Source organism: Coenobita brevimanus, chromosome 54 (genome assembly GCF_032717465.1).
Source record: "Coenobita brevimanus isolate Jiangsu-jjx chromosome 54, ASM3271746v2, whole genome shotgun sequence".
NCBI classification, from domain to species: Eukaryota; Metazoa; Arthropoda; class Malacostraca; order Decapoda; family Coenobitidae; genus Coenobita; species Coenobita brevimanus.
This window is the reverse complement of record NC_137007.1, coordinates 2,229,724-2,252,019: the sequence shown is the minus strand read 5'-3', so window position 1 is coordinate 2,252,019 and position 22,296 is coordinate 2,229,724. Positions and strand designations below refer to the sequence as shown.

General features: G+C 40.3%; 1 protein-coding gene across 6 annotated transcripts in view; it reads left to right on the top strand.

Moving 5' to 3' along the window:
- LOC145401006 (glutamate dehydrogenase, mitochondrial-like) overlaps positions 1-19,567 on the top strand; it is a 77,653-nt gene extending 58,086 nt beyond the window's left edge. For 2 of the 6 annotated variants that reach the window (XM_080273366.1, XM_080273367.1), the window contains exons 8-12: positions 1,996-2,157; positions 6,536-6,740; positions 9,555-9,646; positions 16,069-16,131; positions 18,480-19,395. In XM_080273366.1, the coding sequence (XP_080129492.1) occupies positions 1,996-2,157; positions 6,536-6,740; positions 9,555-9,646; positions 16,069-16,131; positions 18,480-18,599 (642 nt within the window). In that variant the 3' untranslated portion in view covers positions 18,600-19,395. Of the gene's footprint in view, positions 1-1,995; positions 2,158-6,535; positions 6,741-8,955; positions 9,039-9,554; positions 9,647-16,068; positions 16,132-18,479 lie in introns of all 6 variants that reach the window. The other 4 variants (XM_080273370.1, XM_080273369.1, XM_080273368.1 and 1 more) reach the window with 4 other exon arrangements.
- The last annotated feature ends 2,729 nt before the right edge of the window (positions 19,568-22,296 follow it).

Sequence of the window (22,296 nt, the reverse complement as noted above, 5' to 3'; positions counted from 1 at the left end):
ATAGATATCAGTGATCCCTAGTAACATAGCAAGCACCATCTGTAACATCACACTGTCTGTAACAATACAGTGCCCTCACACGGTGAACGAGTTTATGGGTGGCAGATGAGCTCGTTCTCTGCGAATTCATTCACTGTGAACAACGTATTTTATGGGAAAAATAGCGTATGGGCGGCACCACTTCCTCAAAGTCCACTTTTTCAGCCATAGAGATGTACTAAAGGGCACATTTCAGACACATACAGTACAGATTGTAAAATATAAAACACATGGTTATTTACCTTAAGTGGAGCAGATGGCAGTCCTGATTGGCTTGCATACAGGTGGTTCTGAGGCAGGGAGATACACTTAGGGTGACCCCACACTTAGGGTGACCCCACCACATCACCTTCCAGTCCCTCGTTCCAGTCACCAGTTCCGCCCTGATCACTTGACTATACCACTTCCCCACATGCCTCTACCTCATTCACCTTTCCCATAAAACCTTCAAAGTCCAAAGATGACACCACTGACATCACATCATTGTCTTCACCAGGAAGTGTAGCAAATGATGTGGAGGCAACTGGCTTCTGTTGTTCTTGAGTTCTATAGTAGCGTGTGATGTTTTTCTTATGTTGACTCCCGTATTGTACCTTTCAGTGTAATAACAGAAAGTGGTTTCTACTCCACTGGGCACTTCCTATGTCCTAAGGTAGCTGGTTTCATTTGTCTTGACCTCTTCTCTCAGAACATCCACTTCCGCAAGAATTTTACTGATCCTTGTCATAGGCAAATCTTCGTCCTTCATTGGATTCTGTCCAACAGGTTGCTCAGACCTGGCCTCTTGTGCAGCGTCTACTAGAGGAGGGGGGGGGGGTCGTTCAATATGGGAAACGGTAGTTATGGCCTACTCTTTTCCCCAATTTCATTCACTTGGGGTTCAACTCATTCAATATGGTTTTGTGGACCTGATTACCCCCTGCTCATTCACTAAGCAAATCGTTCACTCTGAATACGTTCACTGTGCGAGGGCACTGTGTATTAATGTTTATGGGAAAAGAAGAAGAAAGAAAGAAAAGAAAAGAGAGAAAAAAAAAGAAGAAAGCATTTGTCAAATTTCATGGCTTTTATTTTGAAGGATTTCTCCATGTTCAGGCCAAAGCTGCATTTTGTCTCTGCTGTGCAACTTACCTATACTACAAGTTTGTGTCTTACTATGTATCTCAGCATATAAAATAAATAAGCATTTCTTGGCCAAAATTTGTATTTAGAAAAACACACAGCTTAATCATAAAAGAGTATGATTTATGTAAGTATTAAAGCAGTGTTAGGTACAGACCTTGCATGCTCTGCCATTTCCATGTTGCTTCTGATCAGTTCTTGCTTTATGAGAATACCACCAGTAGTTATTATTATTTTTTGTTTGCTTTGGTTTCACAGTGTTTGAAAGTTGCATTGTGAAAACTTTGATAAGAAAATATGTCAGCAACTGATGAATTAATTTTCTGTGATTAGTCAGTCATTTATTAAAGAAAGAATATCAGTCTGATAAAATTTTTCTTTTTGTATCTGATGTGAATGTTCTGTTATTACTGAAGTTTTTCTGACTGATTTTTGCATCTACAGTTATCTCTTAGTCGCTGTCACCATCATTTATCTGGACTACTTAGTCTAGACCTAGACCCCTATATTGTTGTTGGGGCAGTAATGGATTGGATGATGAATGGATAGACTATTGATTGTGCTTAATAAGAAGTTTGTATTTGTTTGTTGTTTTGTCGGTCCACTTATTGGCCTGTAATATGTCAGTGCTTAAATTTTTAAAGAAAACTTGGGTTGACTGATTGTCATGGTTCCTGAAGCTCACCTGAAGGCTCTATAAGGAACACATATTGATGAACAATAAAAATCCACCAAAAAATTTAAACTGCTGTATATAACCATGATATTAAAAAAGTCATTACACTGTAATAATGAGTAAGTTGTTTGTGACATGAGACCCCCAATTTTCAATAGGAACTTGAGAATTGGAAACTTGAGAATGGAACCGTGATGGGATTCCCCGGTGCACAGACGTATCAGGGTGAGAACCTGCTGTATGAGAAGTGTGACATCCTCATCCCAGCTGCCATTGAAAAGGTCATCCACAAGGGCAATGCTCACAAGATCCAGGCCAAGGTCAGTCTCATTGACATAGCAACATTCTTAAAATGGAGAAACCAGTACACTCTTGTACAGCTTTCACTGTTATCACACTAGTTATATAGTAGAGTTGATCCTACCAGTACAAGCAAAATATATACTATATTGTCATGATATAGGCTAGTCTTTCATTTGACAGACCAGGCCATTGCTTCTACATACACAAGCATGTTTGTTACGCAGCCTGTAATGGGGATGATGATTAAGTTCTTCTCTGACTAGTGGTAAAGGATTCAGTGGTAATTGTCTGTATACTGGCACTGGCAGGTCTGGATAACTGCATTGGAATTGTAGGAGAGGCCTGGTCGTGCATGACAGGACTGAGTTTATTTGCCATACCATATTTTCATAGATATTATAGTGTGTGTTATCTCCAGTGAACCTCAGTACCTTTTAGGATGTTGTAGTTTAACTATTTCCTGTACCATATTTTCTTAGATGGTATAATGTGCCTCTACACTGAGTGACAAGCCAAATGGTTTCCTGTACACCAGGAAACCATTTACTATGCTGGGTGGTAACCATATAGCCAGATTATGGTGCCTGGTGGTTTAGAGGGTAATTACGGCACTCCAATCAGATTGAGCCGATGAAGGTTTACATCCAAGGGGTGGTTGGGGTTTATTGCTCATGTAATGCCAGTCAGGGATGAGTGAGGCTGGTCACTCTCATCTTAAACGTCAGGACCAACTTGCCTAGCCCCGGGCTGCTACGCTCCTCATGGGGCAATGTAGGATTGGATGATGGATAGTATTGTGTGTATTATCAGCAGTACCTTTCAGAATGTTGTAGTTTAAGTTTGAGCAGCCTTGTAAACAGACATTATTTTTAACATGTGGAGGGAATAGAAAATGAATATTGAATGAAAATATCTTTGAGTAGAAATATTAAGTTTAGAGAATGGAGAATGAAAGACTGACTAAGAGGGTGTATGTAGGTGAGGTGGAGGGAGGGAGAGGGAGGGGTAGACCGAGGATGAGGTGGAGGGATGGAGTTGAGAGGTATATGAGGGAGGGGGGGGTGAGTTGAGGGGAGGGGAGTCAAATGGTGGGTGACAGAGTGACTTGGAGGCGTTTTGTCTGCGGCCACCCTTTGCGGGATTAGGGCGTCGGGCTATAGATAGATAGAGATAGATAGAACACGAAGAGGTAGAAGACCTAAGAAGAACTGGAATGAGGTTCTACAAAATGACTTCTTGGTTAAGAGGTTGAACAGAGATGCTGCCAAAGGTCATACAACATAGAAAGCCACCATCGGATGAACAAGACAGACAGGTTGAAATAAAATCTTTCAGAACAAAACAAAACAAGTGGACATTGTTGTCCCATTTGCTTTATGTGATCCTTGATATATAGGTCAACTGAGATGTTTTTGATGGAATGTACCATATTTGTACAGTGTTTTCAAATTTGTGTTACAGTAGTTGGAAATTACTATTACTTATGCTTTGGTGTTTGTGATACTGGTTTATTAAATTTTTACCAAATCATGAATTCTCTGTCAATTAGAGATACCATGTTAATGCATTACAACTATAGCACTGCAGGCTCTCTCCCACTACAGTCTCTGACCAGGGAGTGAGACAAGCTTACAACACATAGGCTACTTAGTAGAATACTGTCCACCCTAAGTTGTTTAGACCATGTGAAGCAGTTGGGTTAGGAGCTGCAATATCAGGACATCACTGACATCCCAGCTAGTTGCCTGCATCCACTTTTTTCACTTTTTTTTTTCTTGTTGATTTTTTTTTTCCAAAGATATATCCATGGTTGTTGTTGTAGTGGTATACAGTGCTCGTCAGAAGTATGGAGCGCCCTGCGTCCCTCCTGAGAAACAAATCTTTCAACATTGAAAAAACATATAAATAATGCATTTTATTTACCTTTAGTGCTTCGTAGGGTAGCCTTTACATTTCTTCACGGACCTGAGACGTCTTGGAAGTGAAAGGGCGAGGCTCCTGAGGTGCTGGAGCGGTATTTTGTCCCAGGAGTCACGAATGGCGGCTTCCAGCTTAGGTAGAGAGCTCACGTCCTTCCCTTGGAGACTCTTCTTTACGAGGTACCAGAGGTTTTCAATCGGGTTGAGGTCTGGGCTATTTCCTGGCCAGTCTGTCATGAATGATACCTCGCAGTCACGAAGCCAATTGGTGACCGATTTGGCCTTGTGAGCAGGTGCACCGTCCTGCTGAAACACTCGTGCACCTGTTAGCTCGAAGGAGTCTGGTAAATGATCACACAGAAGCTCCAGGTAAACATCCTGATTCACTCTGAGGTTCTTGGGAAGTACAACAAGCTTCCCCAAACCCTTCCCTGAAAAACAACCCCATACTGTGAGTGAATCAGGATGTTTAACTGTGCTTTCTACATACCGTGGGTCAAGTGGGTCACTACCTTTGCATGCTCCTCTGTTACAGGTAACACTAAACGTTGCCTCATCAGACCACAACACTGACAACCATTGCTTCTCACCCCAATTTAGATATTTATTAGCAAAGGCAAGCCTACGAATTCTCTGGCTGCTAGAGAGAAGAGGCTTTTTCACAGGCCTGTGACTTGTGTAACCAAGCTCATGCACCCTACGAGACACTGTTCTCACTGACACCTCACCAAACACTTCTGGGTTGCTCTCCTTAATTTTCCTTGCACTCACACGAGGATTAAACTCCACTGCACGTTTTAAAACATTAACAGACCTTGGGGAAGTTTTCCTAGGCCTACCAGACCTCGGTTTCTTTGTGGGAACTTCACCACTGTTTTCCTCCCGAAACCGCGCACACCAACGACGCACTGTCGATCGTGCCACACCAACCAATTCACTAATTTCCTTTGTCTGGTGGCCTGCCTCCTTTAGAGCAATGATCTGGGATATGATTTCACTCGATAGTTCACGGGTAGGTGCCATAACAAAGTTTTGAAGGCCAAAAAACTGCGGAACACTCGGTAAAAAATGGCGCAATTTGAGAGGGACACTCGGCGGAGTTCCTCTCTCTCAGGCAGCCCGTGGGCGACTGAGGCGGGAACCAACCAGCGCGTCAGAAGGCCCCAGGCTACCGTGACGTCATGCTCGGAGCTCAAACTTGTGGCTCAATTCTTACCCCTAAAAATGGGTGATTCTTTTTGGGCCATAAGTATTGCGCGCCCGGCGGACAACGCTGAATACTTCTGACGAGCACTGTACAGGTGTTCAGTTTTACATTACACATGTTAATGAATTACTGAATTTATTTATTCTCTCTCTCTCTCTCTCCCTCCCTCCCTCCTGTCTGTCTGTCCTTTGGTGGGGAAGTTGATTGATTAAGAAATTGAAATGTTGGTCATAGGTAACTTTTGCTTCTAACTCATCATCACTGCAGTTATCTTCTCTTAGGCATGTTGAGTGTGTTGATAAAGTGGTTGAAGAATGTGTGCTGAGCTGGTGTGGTCATATAGAGATTGGATTTAGAAAGGATATTGAAACTGGTATTTGTTGTAAGGTTGCAAGTATGAAAGGGCTTGGCACACCATGGTTGATAGATACTGTTTAATAGTGTGGGTAAGAAAGTAATGTACATGCATGAAGTTTGAGGAAGGTAAGAAGCTGCACATGACAACGTTTACATTTTAAATAATGAAAGAATGGCCATCCTGCTGGTGTATGTGTGACACTTCCTGAAAAGGAAAAAAAAAAAAAAAAAAAATGGATTTACAGATGGTTTTGCAAGTGAAGTATAGTGTGGATTTGAGAGGTGTGGATATGTGTGAATGATTTTGTGGCCTATTCCATTGCTGCTGTTTGATAGTTCTCTTGCTTTTATGCTTTCTCTTTCTCTGTTCATGGATCCTGCCTCACCCCATGTCTTAGGTGGGGAATAGAGATGATGATGATGATGAATAAGTGTTCTGGGACTCTGCACATCAATGAACCTGTAAAAAATAATGGGTGGAGAAAGTTAACTTTGATGCCATTAATATGGTGAATACTGAGTCCGTACCACAACTGTTTTGCAAGCCTTACGAGAACTGGGGGTTGAAGTGTTCAGTTGTGTGGCCTGTGTGTGGTGAAGATGTGATTCAGCTCCACATTTGGGACATCAAAGGGTGAGTATGTAGTTTTGAGGTGGACTGCAGTTCATTCACCTTAACTTGGCAGAAATTTTTGTCCTGTGAGCTATTTCTTTAGATCAGTGACAGAATGACACAATATGGTGGCTCTACATCCTCCCTATAGCACTTTTTTGTGAGTAGCATTATATTTCAGTGACAATCTCTTGTTATAGCTCAGCACTGAAGATGGAGAGATGGCACTTAAAGTTGGGTTAATGTTAACAGAGTATGAAAAATTATATATGTAATAATGCAATATCACAACACTGCAGATCATTGCCGAAGCAGCCAATGGACCAACAACCCCTGCAGCTGACAAGATCCTACAGGACATGAATGTGCTTGTAATCCCAGACCTGTACATCAATGCTGGTGGTGTCACTGTATCCTACTTTGAGTGGCTAAAGAACCTCAACCATGTTTCCTATGGTAGACTGACCTTCAAGTATGAGCGCGAGTCTAACTACCACTTGCTGGGTGAGTTTGGGTGAATGAGATTTATTTGGGGTTATATATGAGTTTTAACAGTGAGTTGTTCAAGTTTATATATTGTGCAGCCTAAAATTTTTATACTTTATTTCTTGTATGGGAAAATCATCCCATCCAGACTGACTGAAAGTATAGGTATTTAAAACTGCTTTGAAGCTAAAATAAGACATTGTAGTTCCACAAGGGTTATCAAGAAAGAACACAGGTATGGCATAAATGGTTTAGTTTTTGCTGTATTTTCTTATTATAATTGAAGGCTTTGGTTACTTCTTGTTACAGTGGGCTATTTGAAATTTTTGTTGTAAACATTGGTTGAAGTAATGTAAGTTTCAGTGTACTACTTTATTTGGATAGACCACCTTCCTCACTAGAACATCCCTTAATCGTGCCTTAATTATACCTTGGACACCATACTAATTTTTGTTGTTTCATGTAGCACATCTATTATGTTTGGTTATCGTAGGTTTGTAAATATGAAAGAAGCAGAGTGCAGTTTACTTCTTTACCAGTGCTACGTCCTTATATGCACAGTGTGAGTCTGTGTGGCAGTCAGATATAGGTAATAAGAGGGGAAGGTGTTTTGAGGAGTGAGTAAAATGAAATGAAAAAGGTGAGGTGGATGTGTAGTGTCGCGCTGAGGAACAGAACAATATGTGCGGATTTAAGATGACACTGATGCCTATTAAGTATTAGTGAAGTGATATGCACTGTTAGGCTGTCGTGGTTTCAAATGTGTAGGTAGTGTGAAGAGTAAGGATGGAAGTCTGGAGGATAAAGCTCTTGAAAGGGAACAATAGGAGAGAAGGGTCACTGGTTTACTGAGAGCAGTGAGAGGAAATAGCTGCATGACAGTATTGTAATTTTCCACTTTTAACACAGGGAAATGAAGCTTGGACCTTGTTGGAGGGACACGAAGCAAGAGTAACAACAGTGGAAATAAATTACTTGAGAGAATCTTGTGGAGTTACATGGAGATACAGACAGACAAATGAGGAAATGAATGAGCACAGTGGTGTTGATGTGAATGTGCTAGAAAACATTAGAAGAAATACTCAGAAATGGTTTGTCTATGTTGAGAGGATAGAGAATGAGAGGCTGATGAGAAGAGTGTTTGTGGGATAGGTTAAGGGGGGAAGGAGGAGGGGTAGACCAGGGATGAGATGGGATGGGGTGGAAAGGTACAGTATATGAAGGAGGTATGAGTTGAAGAGAGGGGTATATATATTTATACCCACACATACTGTAGTTAGGCTTGTGAGATGGAGCCAGGATTCTGACAGCTTGAATGAAGTGCAAATGATTGTGTCCCAATTCTCTGGTCATGGTGTTGATAGGTTTTCTCACATTATTATCTTATCCCTTATTTCTTGGTCCTGCCTCACCCCATCTTTAGGTAATAAAAAAGGTCTTGATTTTTTTTTTTTTTTTTTTTTTTTTTTTTTTTTTTTTTTAAATATAAACTAGGATATTAGTCATTAGATGAACCATAAAAACATTAGTTATAGTTTGGGATGTTTGTTAATTTACATGATCACTAATTTATTTTTCCAAATGTGATTTGGAGGGATGGGGTGGAGAGGTATATGAGAGAGGGGGGTGTGAGTTGGGAGCAGGGTAGTGAAATGGCGGGGGACAGGGCGACTTGGAGGCGATTTGTTTGTGGCCACCCCAGACGGGATTGAGGCGTCTGGCAATAGATAGATAGATTTCTTTTCCACCATACATATTATTAATACGGTATATTGTATTGAAGGATACTCATGGGATAACTTATAAACTGAAATGCTGACGAATGAGGATATAAAGGAGCGTTGTGGTGTTGATGTGGATGTGATAGGAAGCGTTGTGAGGAACACACTGAGGTGGTTTGGCCATGTGGAGAGGATGGAGGGTGAAAGACTGACGAAGAGAGTGTATGTGAGTGAGGTGGAGGGTGGAAGAGGGAGGGGGAGACCGAGGATGAGATGGAGGGATGGGGTGGAGAGGTATATGAGAGAGGGGTGTGTGAGTTGGGAGCAGGGTAGTGAAATGGCGGGGGACAGGGCGACTTGGAGGCGATTTGTTTGTGGCCACCCCAAACGGGATTGAGGCGTCTGGCAATAGATAGATAGATTTCTTTTCCACCATAGATATTATTAATACGGTATAGTGTATTGAAGGATACTCATGGGATAACTTATAAACTGAAATGCTTCTTTTGCAGACTCTGTGTCTCATTCCCTGTCCAAACACTTTCAGCAAGAACTTACTGTGACTCCTAGTGAAAAATTTGCCCAGCGCATTGCTGTGAGTCACTCCTTGCCATGCCACCATCTCTGCTATGATTATCCCCATTCTCCTTCCTTTATTTTTTCCTATATTTTTATGTACTGTATCTTGATATTGCTAGTCCTACATTATCCACAAAATGCTTTTTGTTTCAGCTATATCCTGCAACCACAGGCCTGAAAAGAGGGCTGTCTGTACATGCAATACACTCTCTGGTTTGAACCAATCCGATGCTTGACTGTCTGTCTCCTACCTCTCACAGCCATGGAGGCAAAGAGAAGACCAGTTGCCAGAACCATGACACGAGAAATACATAAGAATCCTCAAATGCAGCAGAAATAAAAGCATTACTGAACATGTTGCTGCAGCAGAATTGTTAGCCTCTCTTCCTATCTGCAGCACAAACAGAATTGCCCAGTCTTTGTTCCCCATACCATTCCTCCCTCCAGTCTCTCCCCCTGCCCTCCTCCCCTTCACTTGCCAACCCCCTTGCAAGTCAGCCCCAAATTACGAGCTGGAATATCCCTTCTACAGAATCTGTTCAGGAGTCTCTTGAGCGGCGGTTTGGTCGTGTTGGCGGCAAGATTCCCATCACACCATCCGAGTCTTTCCAGGATCGCATTTCTGTACGTAGCCTCAGCAGTAACACAAAGAAAAAAAGAGAAAGACATTAATTATACTAAATTAATAACACAAAGCTCAGCCTGTATACCAGACTAATTCTGTAACTGCTTTGGAACAGGAGAGTACCAGTTTGAAGATGAATCAAGCAGACCTGTCTCCTTACAAGTAGAAATATGGCAGGATTAACTAGCTATGTCCATTAATATTAGATTTAGTTTACTTACACTTCTCATTCTTTAAACTGAGGCAAGTGTGAGTCAGCCAATATGTACCAAATCTGTAAATCACTAAAGACGCAAAAGGCTTTGTGTGGAGGATCTTCGATCTTCACTCACTTGACTGAAATTATTTGGATTGAGCATGTTTTGCCTCATGACAGTGTACATTAATACCTTGGCATAACACAAGTGAGTTATTCTTTTGCAAAATAACATTAGTGAAGTGAGAGGCTTATCATTCTCAAAAAACTGTTATATGATTGAAAAATATTCAAGTTTATCAAATTCTTAATTCCACTTATGATTCTGAAGCCTACATATGCTTTTTTGCAGTACATATATATCCAAATAAGGAGTGAATGCTTTTGTAAAAAGAAAAATGCTCTTTGTCAGTGCTTGAATTTTATTATTGGTGCACATGAGAAGTATCTTCATTTTTTTCTGTTTTCTGTTGCAGTGTGTCTGTGTGTGTTTCATAATTGTTTAAATAGGTCATAAAATAAACTGCAAATGTTGGGAGGGAAGCTTGTACTGTAAAGTCAGTGTGTTATAGTCTGCAAACTTAAAGATATAAAAGTTCGATCATGGGGTTGCGCAGTAGTCGGGAGTTCCTAATTACCATATAATAGAACGCGTGATGGTGTATGACAGTATAGGAAGAGTGGTAACGCATTGGACTCCTGTAATTCTCTATGGCAATTATAGCTTACTCTGAGTATAGTTGTAGTTATTCAGTAAAGCCGTGTATTCGCTCATATCCAGTATAACTTCTTCGTGTATATACTGTATAACTGATGTAATAGTCTGTCTGTATGTATGATTTTATTGGTTCAAGTAATTTTGTAAGAATTGTGCCAAAAGTGTAGTGTGAAGCTAAGTGATGAGGGCAAGTGTACGGCGCAAGTGTTTGTACTACCCCTGTGTCGCTTTGGTGGATGCTATACATAAAAGCATAACTCCTGCCCCCCTTTATGAGCATGTTCCAACAGACAGCCCTACTTATAGTGTTTTACTCCTCTGTAATGCAGTAGGCTTCCTCACTGTAGTATCAAAATAATAATAGTGCTACTCCAGGTAGTCTTAAGAAAAATTGCCTTTCAGACTCATTCTTTAGTTAGCACTGCATGTAATGTATATTAGAAGTTTATACTGTACATGATTTATTGTACTTGTTTCTCACTTATACGTCAAGTTTTGCAAAATATGTACAGGAGTTAATATACTCCAATATAATAATAGTGCAGCTCGTGGTGATTGCTGCATGTTGTGGCTTGGTGTGGCATGTTGAATAGTAATGATCATTATTGCTTAACCCCTTAAGTCCAAGGACATCATTCAGAACCTAATTAATGTTGTCTTATATTAGTCAGAATAAAATATAAAAATACCCGTAGGTTGAATGAGTTACTTGAGGTTTTCAGACCTTTTCAGTTTGTGGATATCTTTAGTAAGGTGAATGAAGTTGTCTGGCATTAGCCAGAATGAATTAAACTTTCCTTGGGATGAGGGAGTTAACTAGAAGTAAACCCCAAAAAGATTGCCCCGCAAATGGCTTTTGTATTTTATTACAGTAACAGTGTAGCTGTTTAACAACCCCCAACTGCATCATGCTCACATTATTCTTAGAGTGTACTGGTATGTATAGATGATAGACACGCACATACACACAAACATTTCATGTTACATAGTCTCTAGCCTTACATATGAATGTTTGTTATTGTATTACATACATCTTTAGAGAAATAATGAACTCTATGAGCTTTCAGCTCTGGTCAAATTATGTCTGTCTCAGATTTACCCGCTTTCATGCTGACCACATTTTCGTTTAGCAGTATTTTTCTTTGATGGGTCTGTGTAAATTTACTTTCCATGATAGGATGCTGATTTTTGTGTTATGTGGAAGGTGAATAGTTGTACTTTATCGTAGAATGTTGAAAAAAGGGAAAAAATAATAATAAAAAGTCAAAATGAGATGAAGTTAACCAAAAAAAAAAATCTGTACTTTGCTGTAGAAAAATACTTGACAAAAAATAAAGTGATGGAGGTATATATATATATATATATATATATATATATATATATATGCATATATATATTTTCATTCATTCATTCATTGCCAGACGCCATGTATCCCAAACGGGGTGGTCAAGGGCTCAGAGTTAATTGTTTTACAGGGAGGGGCACTAATCCTCCACCAACCCCACTTGACACGTAGGGATACAGTATATATTTTTTTTCACCGTGAAAAACTGATAAATTGACTTTCGATTGAGATATAGCTTATCGCTATTTATGCCAGCTATTTCTCAATAAAGTGCCAGAAAAAACATACACATGTTTCTAGTGATTACACATGACACATGGACACATCATCGGAATAATGCTCACCAAAAGTAAAGTAACAGAGATATATAAATTTTTTTAACACCATACAAGACTACGATAAATTGCCTTTCTAGTGATAACGCATGACGCGTGGAGACATCATTGGAATCTCTGGGGTTGGATTTCATATGACACACAGATGTGTCATTGGAATCTCAAAGAGTTTATGCATTGTACGAAGAAACCATCAACCGTCATTTGTTGCAGTAATGCACATGATGGCAAGGAGGAAGTAGATATAAGTCAAAATAACTGCACTTTCTGGGTAACTTAAAAACCTTATCAGACCAGTCATTTTGTCCATAAGTGGTAATGTGCAGCCTAGCCTAGTGAGTTCATATTTTAATGGTAAATGCACAGAAACATTGACAAAATTATAGAATTCCAGGAAATGAACAATCTCACAACCATGCACGGTACTTTATATAGCTTTTGATACTGACACAATTCAGTCACCTGCTTAGTAAAAAATAGGATGCAACCCATTTCTTGGCTATTACCATACATAACTCATCCATTGATTGTCGCTGTTATCCTTCATCAGCAGCCATACCTCGTTTTCCCATGCATTCCCTCACTGTCCACCCATCTTGACCCTCCACACCTCCCACCCTCTCAGACTCACTTATATATACTATTTTTGCCTTGAACACTGCAGTTTTCTGCACTGTCCTCTTGTTTGTCATTATTACATTCATTGTTCTACAAGTACTTAGTCACTCAGGTTTCTTTCCTCTGTACACTCCAGTCTGTCAGTACTATATACTTAGAACATGAATTACTTCTGCACAACACTCTTTACTTTGATCCATCAGGTCATTGTCCATTATTTTTTCACTTGGGACTCTACATTAAATCATCACATAATAAGGTCTGTACTAGCTTGTTCATTAATTATCCCCATAGAAACTACAACACCATGGCTTGATCAGTCATCACAAGGCTCATAGGAATAATCAGGCACTTTCAGTGAGTCAAATTTAAGTTTCCCTACAGTACATTCATCTTAAACTGATATCTTCATCATCACTAATTCCTTCCTGCCATTTGTCAGTCATCAACCAACCAACTTCTGAAACCTGTCAGTGAGTTCTCATACTTGACCATGTAGAGCAAAAATGTTCATCTTCTTTTATATCTGCTATACTCCTTCTCACCAGCTTGTACATTGGCATCACATCATAGCTTTTTTGTGATCACTCTCATGACCTCTTTCCTAGTTTAGTCTTCATTCACATCTGTAACATGACACAGCCACAAGAGCATGCCAAGCCTTCCTGGGCCTGGGCAGGAGATACAGTTCCAAGACTTATGTGACTTTTGTAGGTACAGTAGCTGGATAGAAGGCAGTTAAAGAAATATTTAACAAAGCTCCATAGTGCAGTTGTGTAAAAAATTAATCCCAAAACATGACCTATTTAATGCCACAGCACAGCTACATAGTTTATTGATCTCTGTACTTGCGGTATGGTACTGCATCCAGAGCTTAAATACAATATGGAATTGTAGTATGATATTAGCTATTGACAGTTCTAAGTGGTAAGCACAGGTTTGTGCTAAAGAGTATTAAGATTTCTAAATCATCAACAGATATGAGCTCTAGTACTTGCAGTGTTGTACCGTGTGGTAATTCTAAGTTTAAATGAACAACTAGCTTTTTGGAATAAGCTGTATCTATTTTGCACAGAAAGGGCTAGTGGTGCCCATTACATGGATAATTTATGACAATCATTTGTGTTTGTAATATTTTCTGCTTGTTCAAATAGTCACTCAGCAGTATTGTCCAATACCGTCACAAGCAGTATATAGTTGAAAACTGAATCCAGCATCTTACATGAATAAGATCATATATGCTGCCTCTAGTAGCTCTTGTGTTTATGATTAGAAAGGCAGTCGTTCCCAAGGAAAATTATGGGCTTTGCTCTAGATCTCACATTATATCTGAACATTGGAATTTGAATTGGGTCGAAATGTTGATTGAAGAACTTGCAGTATTTCAAGTAGTTTCAGGTTTTGTGGTTGTTTGTAAGCTTTAAAGGAGTCTTTGTTGGATCGTTGTTTCTGTGGTCCTGATGCTGTACAGTAAACTCTCAATTATCCGTCATCACAATATCTGGCCCAGTGCAATATCCGGCGCTGCCGGCTTAGCTCTATTAAAGCAATATTTAACAGGCAGTTTTATGCAATATCTTGCATTAAGGTGTATCAGCTAGCTCATAAACGGTAGCCAACCACTGCTGTATTACTGTATTGTATCATTTCTTTATTTTATGCTAAATTTTCATCATTTACTCATGGGAAAGCTTATAGGATAGACGTTCGAGACGGATAGTAATGCAATATCCAGCTCAACGCCGAATGTTGAGTTGGTGGGGGATACTGTGCAAGATCCAGCATTTTGCTTTAACCAACATAGTGCCTGGCTGAATTATGCCAGATAATTTAGAGTTTACTGTATAGTCTGTCTTGTGTGTTTGGTATTTTTTTATTTAATAAGTGAATGTGGTAGGTGGGGGCACTCACCATCCACTCACTCAATGTAGTGCGCTCTCGGGTGTCAGCCCTTTCCTCTCCATCCTTCTTTCGTTCCATTCTCTTCTGTCTTTCCTTCATTCTTTCCTTGTCCTTCTGCCTACGGGTGACTTTACACTCCCTCTTCTCTCTTTCTTTCCTTCATTCTTTCCTCTTCCTTCAGCCTGTGGGTGACTACACTGAGTGACAAGCCAAATGGTTTCCTGTACACCAGGAAAGCATTTACTGCACTGGGAGGTAACCATATAACCAGATTTTGGTGCCTGATGGTTTTAGTGGGTAATTATTGCACTCCAGTCGGATTGAGCCGGTGAAGGTTTATATCCAAGGGTTGGTTGGGGTTGATTGCTCATGTAATACCACTCAGGGATGAGTGAGGCTGGTCACTCTCATCTTAAATGTCGGGACCAACTGCCTAGCCCCGGGCTCCTATACTCCTCATGGGGCAATGTAGGATTGGATGATGGATGGATGGATTTTGTAGTTTGGATGGTGAAAGAAGTACAGAACTTCAGTATTCTAATTTTGCTGTGTGGAAAAAGTGTTCTTGGGATTTCAGTTGTTTGTTTCACTTTCTTGAATCAGAAAAATCTTGGGATAATCAGTGCATATTGTTTGATATTTGCTATGGTGTTTTGTATTACTGCATACTGAACTTCCTACCTATATCTTACTATTTTATCAACCCTTTCAAAAATATATCAATTTTTACCACCCTGTCCTGTAGTATATGTCTCAATTCCTAATGTAGAGCCTCTGAGACACTGATTTTTAGTTTGTTTATCGAAAAAAATTGGCTTTGCATGAAACCTCCTTCACACTGCCTCAGTTGTGTGTTTAGAAGTGTATATGCTATAAAATTTATAGTAGTGATAGTGAGTGCTTGGTCACACACAGTACCCTGAGATAACTTTTTTCAAGTGGACACCAATACTGTACAGATTTGGTTTGTATTTGTTAAACAGTATGGCTGCAGGATTTCTTGTGTAGCCTAATAACATAGCCATATAATATGAAAATAAGTACAGTAATGGGTATCTGCTGTAAGTGCTTTGGATTTGATATCATTAAAAACAGTACAGCTAATGCAGTATTAATGATATTGAGGGAAATTTCTCAGATTTTGTTACAAAGTCTGTTGATTATATTATGTAGGCAACAAAAAAAAATCCCAGTATAGTAATTGGTTAAAGTAAAATAAAGTACTGCACTAGACAGCATTTACTTGAGTATTGCATTGATGTTTCCTACACATCTTGAGACCTGATACACTTTCCATCTTTACACAGGGAGCATCTGAGAAGGATATTGTTCACTCTGGTCTGGATTACACTATGGAGCGCTCTGCCAGGGTAAGTATGAGTGCACTATACTTTGTATTCTCAAATGAATTTGGTTAATGCAATGATTACAAATGTTTATGTCAAGGCTCTGCGGCATCATGACTGGTAGATTGATATAAGGCTCAGGTATACTGTAGTGTACTATGAAATTTAAAAAAAAAAAAAATAGTACAGTAGTATCCATTCTGCATTCAGCAGTATACCTTAAGTCATGTGTACCATTGCTCCAAAATTGCCAGGTGGATTAAGCCTTGTGCTTCCTTGCATAGCATAATTATATGAGGTCATGTGCAGCCATGGAATGACAGTGCTGTTTTGTTATCTCAGTGCTGTTTACATCAGATGCAATTACTTAAGGATGTGGGTTTATTGGGATTAAACAGTCTGATTATTGTGGTTAGTGAGAGCATCCACCATCCACTCACTTGATGCTAATGAAACCTGCAGGTGACTTATCATTGCATGAGAAGCCAAATGATTTCTTGTAGCCAAGGAAATTACTTAAGGTGAAATTGTTAAGTTGATAGTTTTAAACATATCATCATCATCATACTTTGTAAAAGTTACTCTTGGAGGAGACTGCGCATCAAATTTAAATGATTCCATCCCTCACAAACTTCACATACATTTTCACAACTCGTGGTTTGACCTCAGTCAAAACCCCATTCAAATATACTGAAGACTTTTTCTCATTACAACACTTATTGTAAACCTTCCTTCTACATAATTCACTAACATCATAAGACTTTACTCATCATTTTGCTTCCTCACCATACAAGCTTACACCTCGCAGATTGTCACTTTTTTTTTTTTTTTTTTACAGATGCAATCTCCAGTATATGTTTTACTGCATTTTCTGTACCGATAATTGATTTATACATTTCATATCGCTCCAGAAATCACTCCTCATGTTTCATTTACTGTATGCAGTGTAATATGTACTCCAGGAAATACAGGGAAAGAAAAGGGATTTTGTGTGTGTGTGTGTGTGTGTGTGTGTGTGCCCAGGTGAGAGTGAATGGAGATTTGTGTGATGAGTTTTCTGTGAATTTAGGAGTGCATCAGGGGTTGATATTGAGCCCCTTATTGCTTACATAGATGCTTGAAGCTCTTCTTATGTGACTTCAGAAATGGACTCCCATGGGAGATGTATGCTGATGTCTTAGTGTTGATTGCAAAGAATGAAAGGGAGGCGGAGGAAAGAATTGGAAGTGGAGAGATGGTATAGGGCACAAGAACTTGAGAGTAAATGCAGAAAAAACAAAAGTGGTGATATCTTGAACTGGTGACAGTACTATCAAAGAAGAGTGGCCATGTGCAGTTTGCCACAAGGGTGTGGGAAGTAATTCCATCTTGTGCAATACTGTATTTGTAATAGGTGGGTGCGTAAGAGATGTAGTTCTGTTAAAGGAAGGCAGCAAGATAATGCTGATTTCATGTGTACCATTGGGGAGAGCATATAGAGATTGTCAGGCGTGAAAGGACTGAACTTGTTGGTGAGTCTCCTGAATGTGTGGAGGAGCTTTGTTACGTGTAAGACATGCTATATGGTGGAGGTGGGGCTAGAGCTAGCTCCGTGGCTAGAGTAAGGAGTGGTTGGAAAAAGTTCAGGGAGCTGTTGCCTCTCCTGACATTGAGAGGGGTCTCCCACTATGCTAAGGAATCCTTGTATGCAACATGTGTTAGGGGTGTAATCCTGTATGGTAGTGAGACCTGGAGAGTAAAGAAAGAGGATATTCGTGGGCTTAGACATACAGAAATGATATTGATTAGGTGGGTTGTACGTCCTTGAATGAGAGGCCTAGGAATGGCTAGGTTTACGACTGAAGAATTGAAAGGGAGGATGGAACTGGAGTGTATTGTTGTTGTGATGAGGAGGGGTAGATTGAGATGGTTTGGGCATGTGGAGAGGATGGAGGATGACAGTTGGGTGCAGAGGATGAGAAGTGTGATCATTAGGGGTTTGGTTGCAAGAGGCAGACTGAAATAGACCTGGGATGAGGTCATAGAATGTGACCTCAGGGATTAGGGACTGAACAGGGAGGCTGCCAGAGATCAAGCAATGTGGAGAGCCACCATTAGGTGACTAAGGTCGATGCATGCAAGCACGTTGGAGCCTTTAATAAACAAAACGATGCAATACAAATACTCTACACATACATACCTAAACAGTACCAACAGCTTAGCGGTATATGTGTTGCATTCCGTTATATCAGATTATGTAGAAGTGATGTTGACTGGCATGGTAAGTTAACCTTTTTCTTGAGGCTTAAATTGGTGTTGTATATGCTTCAAGCTTACATGATTTTATATATCTGCAAAGTGTGGATAACTTAACATTGCATCGATTATTTCAGGCCATCATGAGGACAGCCATCAAGTACAATCTTGGCATTGATCTGCGTACAGCTGCGTATGTCAACGCCATTGAAAAGATCTTCAACACTTACAAGGGTGCTGGACTCACCTTTGCTTAAATATGCTTGCCACCACATTGCAGGCATTACTTGAAAATTGAGTGAGAACCAGTGAGAACTCTCTGTGGATACTAGTGAGCTGTAATGACACTTTTGTACATATGCCAAAGCCACTGTGGATGAGATTTTTCTGCATTACTGTATGTGAGCATTCGTTGTTCCTTCACTGTGCATCTCACTTGTTTGTACGATGGTTACTAAGGACAGATATCTTCTGACTTGGTGAAAGATTTTGGCAAGGTGATCGAAGCATACTGTATTTGTGAAAATTGAAGTGACCACTGTGAGTACCATACAACATCATAATTATTTTGTGTTCATTGTGTTTTTAGTGACCAGTCATATTTATTTCATAAATGTTTCAAATTTTTTTCAGCATGTTGACAGTGGCAGAACAGTTTTCACAAAGTGACAACATAAATTTTCATATCAGTACTTAGTAGAGAAAATGTTGATACCGATTAGAGAAACGTTAGTATGTATAGTTACTTGTAATGTTAATAACGTAATTCCTCATGTTGTGCAAGGCAGGAGACCTTGCAATGGTTTATTTTATTATTAAAAACTCACTGAGTGAATGATGCATAGTTTGAATAGCATGAGGTAAGGCAAGAAATTGCTTATCCTTCTGAGGTGCATAAGATGTAATTTAGGTGCAGTACCGTAGTTCGTTAAATTAACAATAGAGGAGTCATCACAATCCATTCAACTACTTCTTTATCAAAATGAAACTTCCCATTGATAAGTATTTGTATACCAGATGGAAAGGGCATTTTAAAGGGTAGTGAATGAGAATGATGAGAGCGGAGCAGTGGTAAGCATGATTGGTTTGCTTGGGTAGGGTTGTGATGTCATGCATGAGAGTTTGACATTGGCAGGAGTGAATAAAGAAGCTGAAAAATGGAAAGACATCAGGTGTTAGGTCCTCTATATGCAGAGATGAATAAATGTGGTAGAGAAAGTGAATGAAATGTTTTGGGGATTTTTGACAGAAAGCTTGGGCAATTAAGGCGTTCCAGTTGGATTGAGCCTGTGCAGGTTTCTATCCAAGGGGTGGTTGGGGTTTATTGCTCATGTAATGCCACTCAGGAGTGAGTGAGGCTGGTCACTGTCGTCGTAAATGTCAGGACCAACTTGCCAAGCCCCGGGTTTCTACTTTCCTCATGGGGCAACATAGGATTAGATGATGAAGCTCGGAAGAGCAGAATTGTGCCTGTGGAGTGAAAGGTTGTGCTTGTATAAAAGTGAAGGCAACTGGAGTGCAAAAATTATCTATATACAGTACATGTTTGCAGAGTATTGCAGTAAAGGTACTGTCTATGGAAGAATAAACTAGAGAAGGTAGGGAGTATAATCAGAATGTCTGGTTAGTGATGAACAGAGTTGCTTTTAACCGTTCTGTACCATATCTGTATATATACGAACAAACCAAATGTGTCAAAATTGCCGAGTCTATATATACAGTACATGTACGAATGTATAGGATGCTTAATTGCCGAGTCCATATATATACGGACACAGTTTTCCATACATTTGTGCATATTTATTTGAGTCAGCCCAAGTTGCTTGAGAGAAAATGAGAAGACAGACACCCTTCCTTTGCTCCCATGGGTGAGAGGGAATAGAGGCCTTCTTCCCTGGGCCATCAGTACCAATTCCTGGGAAAAAGAAGTCAGTAATGTCCGGCATTGTAGGTAACTTTGCCAGCCAGACCGTTGGCAGTCTAGGGACAAAAGTCGACAGAGGCTCCAGCACTGAACGGGTTAAAGAGTGGTAGTCTTAGTGAAATGGTTCGTGTTGCTTGCCATCAAGTTCTTAGTCCAATAACACCAGGGTGTGAATTCTGGTACAGGCAGTTGGAGCCATGCAACTCAGGTGACCACCCATCTATTGTGGGTTGGTAGGTAAAATGAGTACAGTACCTATGGTAACACCGAGGAGGTAACTTGGTAACCTGGATGTTTTAGCAGTTCTGTACAAAGAAGAGAAATTGGAAACAAAGAGAAGAGGGAGACAGAAGAGAAGAGAGATGTAGAAGAGTACACTACCACTGAAAAAGCTGATAAATCATACTTACTGCTACTACCTTGGTATGGTAGGCAGGTGCAGAAAGGCTAAGTCATCTTCAGTTCTGTACTTTATTAGGCCTTAGCTGCTTTTTAGTCTTTGAGCCTCTCAGCATTCTCTGTCTGTCCAAGGGTTTGGTGGCAGTCATATCATTACAGATGCCTTTGCCATCCTCCTTGCCCACTTTACCCACCCAAGGACAGTACAATACCCCAGGCATCCTCCTTGTTGTCAGCCTGAGGTAGGCCAATGCTGCATTTGGGGGCCCAAGTTTAGTGCTGGAAAGCAACACTTTTGACTCAGGGAAGTTTTGAGATGCATTTTAACCATGTGACTCCAGGTGATGTCATGTTTACATTATTCTTACTGCTACCAGTTAAATTTATTCAACTTAGGAAAGGCTTCTGGTATTAATGAAATTTAGCAGTGTCATGTCTTATCTCTCCAGTTCATGAAGTCTATCCTTAGCTGACTAAAATCGTCAGGAGATTGTATCATCTTTATCATCCAATCCAGTGTTGCCTCATGGGGAGCGTAGGAGCCCGGGGCTAGGCAAGGTGGTCCTGACATTTAAGAAGAGAGTGACCAGCCTCACTTATCCTTGAGTGGCATCATGGGAGCAATAAACCCCAACCACCCCTTGGATATAAACCTACACAGGCTCAATCCAGCTGGAGCACCTTAATTACCCACTAAACCACCAGGAGCCATAGTTTGGTTATATAGTTACCACACATCATTGTAAATGGTTTCCTGGTGTACAGGAAACCATTGGGCTTGTTAGTCAGTGTAGAGTCACCCATAGACAGAAGGAAGAGTAAAAAATGAAGGAAAGAAAGACAGAGGAGGAAGGAAGGAAGAGAGGAAAGGACAGTCACCCAAGGGCAGCACTACATTGAGTGAGTGGATGGTGAGTGCTCCCACATACCATAGAGGAGATTGCAAGAATGGAATAAAAAGAAAAAAGACATCCCCAAGCTGAACAGGTGAATGTTATTGACTGCGACTGAGTGTCTGGGATCTGATAGGGGACTGGGATCTCTGAATGTCTCATCAGCTGTCAGACCATCTTACCAAACAGGGCCTCAGACCTCACTCCTGGGTAATTGAATTGTTTATTGTTGAAGAGTCTAAGAGGACACTGGGAGCAAGATGAGGGATGCATGTTAGATAGAGAAGCTGTAGCAGCTAGTCTGACATGACGTACTGCTGCTAGGAGTAGGTGAGAGGCAGCAGGATTGAGAAAGGTTGACGTGGTCAGGAGACATTGGGTTGGCAGGAGAGAGGAGGAATTCACAAGGTTTAGGTATGAAGAGCTAGCCGTGCTTTCCCAGCTGTTGTTAATGCTTTATACATACGAGCTCAAAGAAGTGCTAATGCACTGTGGGACCAGTGTCATCCAGAATTTTCAACTCCGGGAGTTAACAGCCTTTAATACGTATATAAATTAAAAGACAAACTTCAGCTAATAGCTTTATGGCAGTTATCTACCATCAGGACTGCTAATGTATGCCAGGGCATTTTCCAGTTTTCTTCAGTCCTTGTGTCAAAGTATTTAACACTTGTTGTACATTGATATTTTTTGGAGCTAGTGTATATTCCACAAAAAGTCAATAAGACACAACAAGAG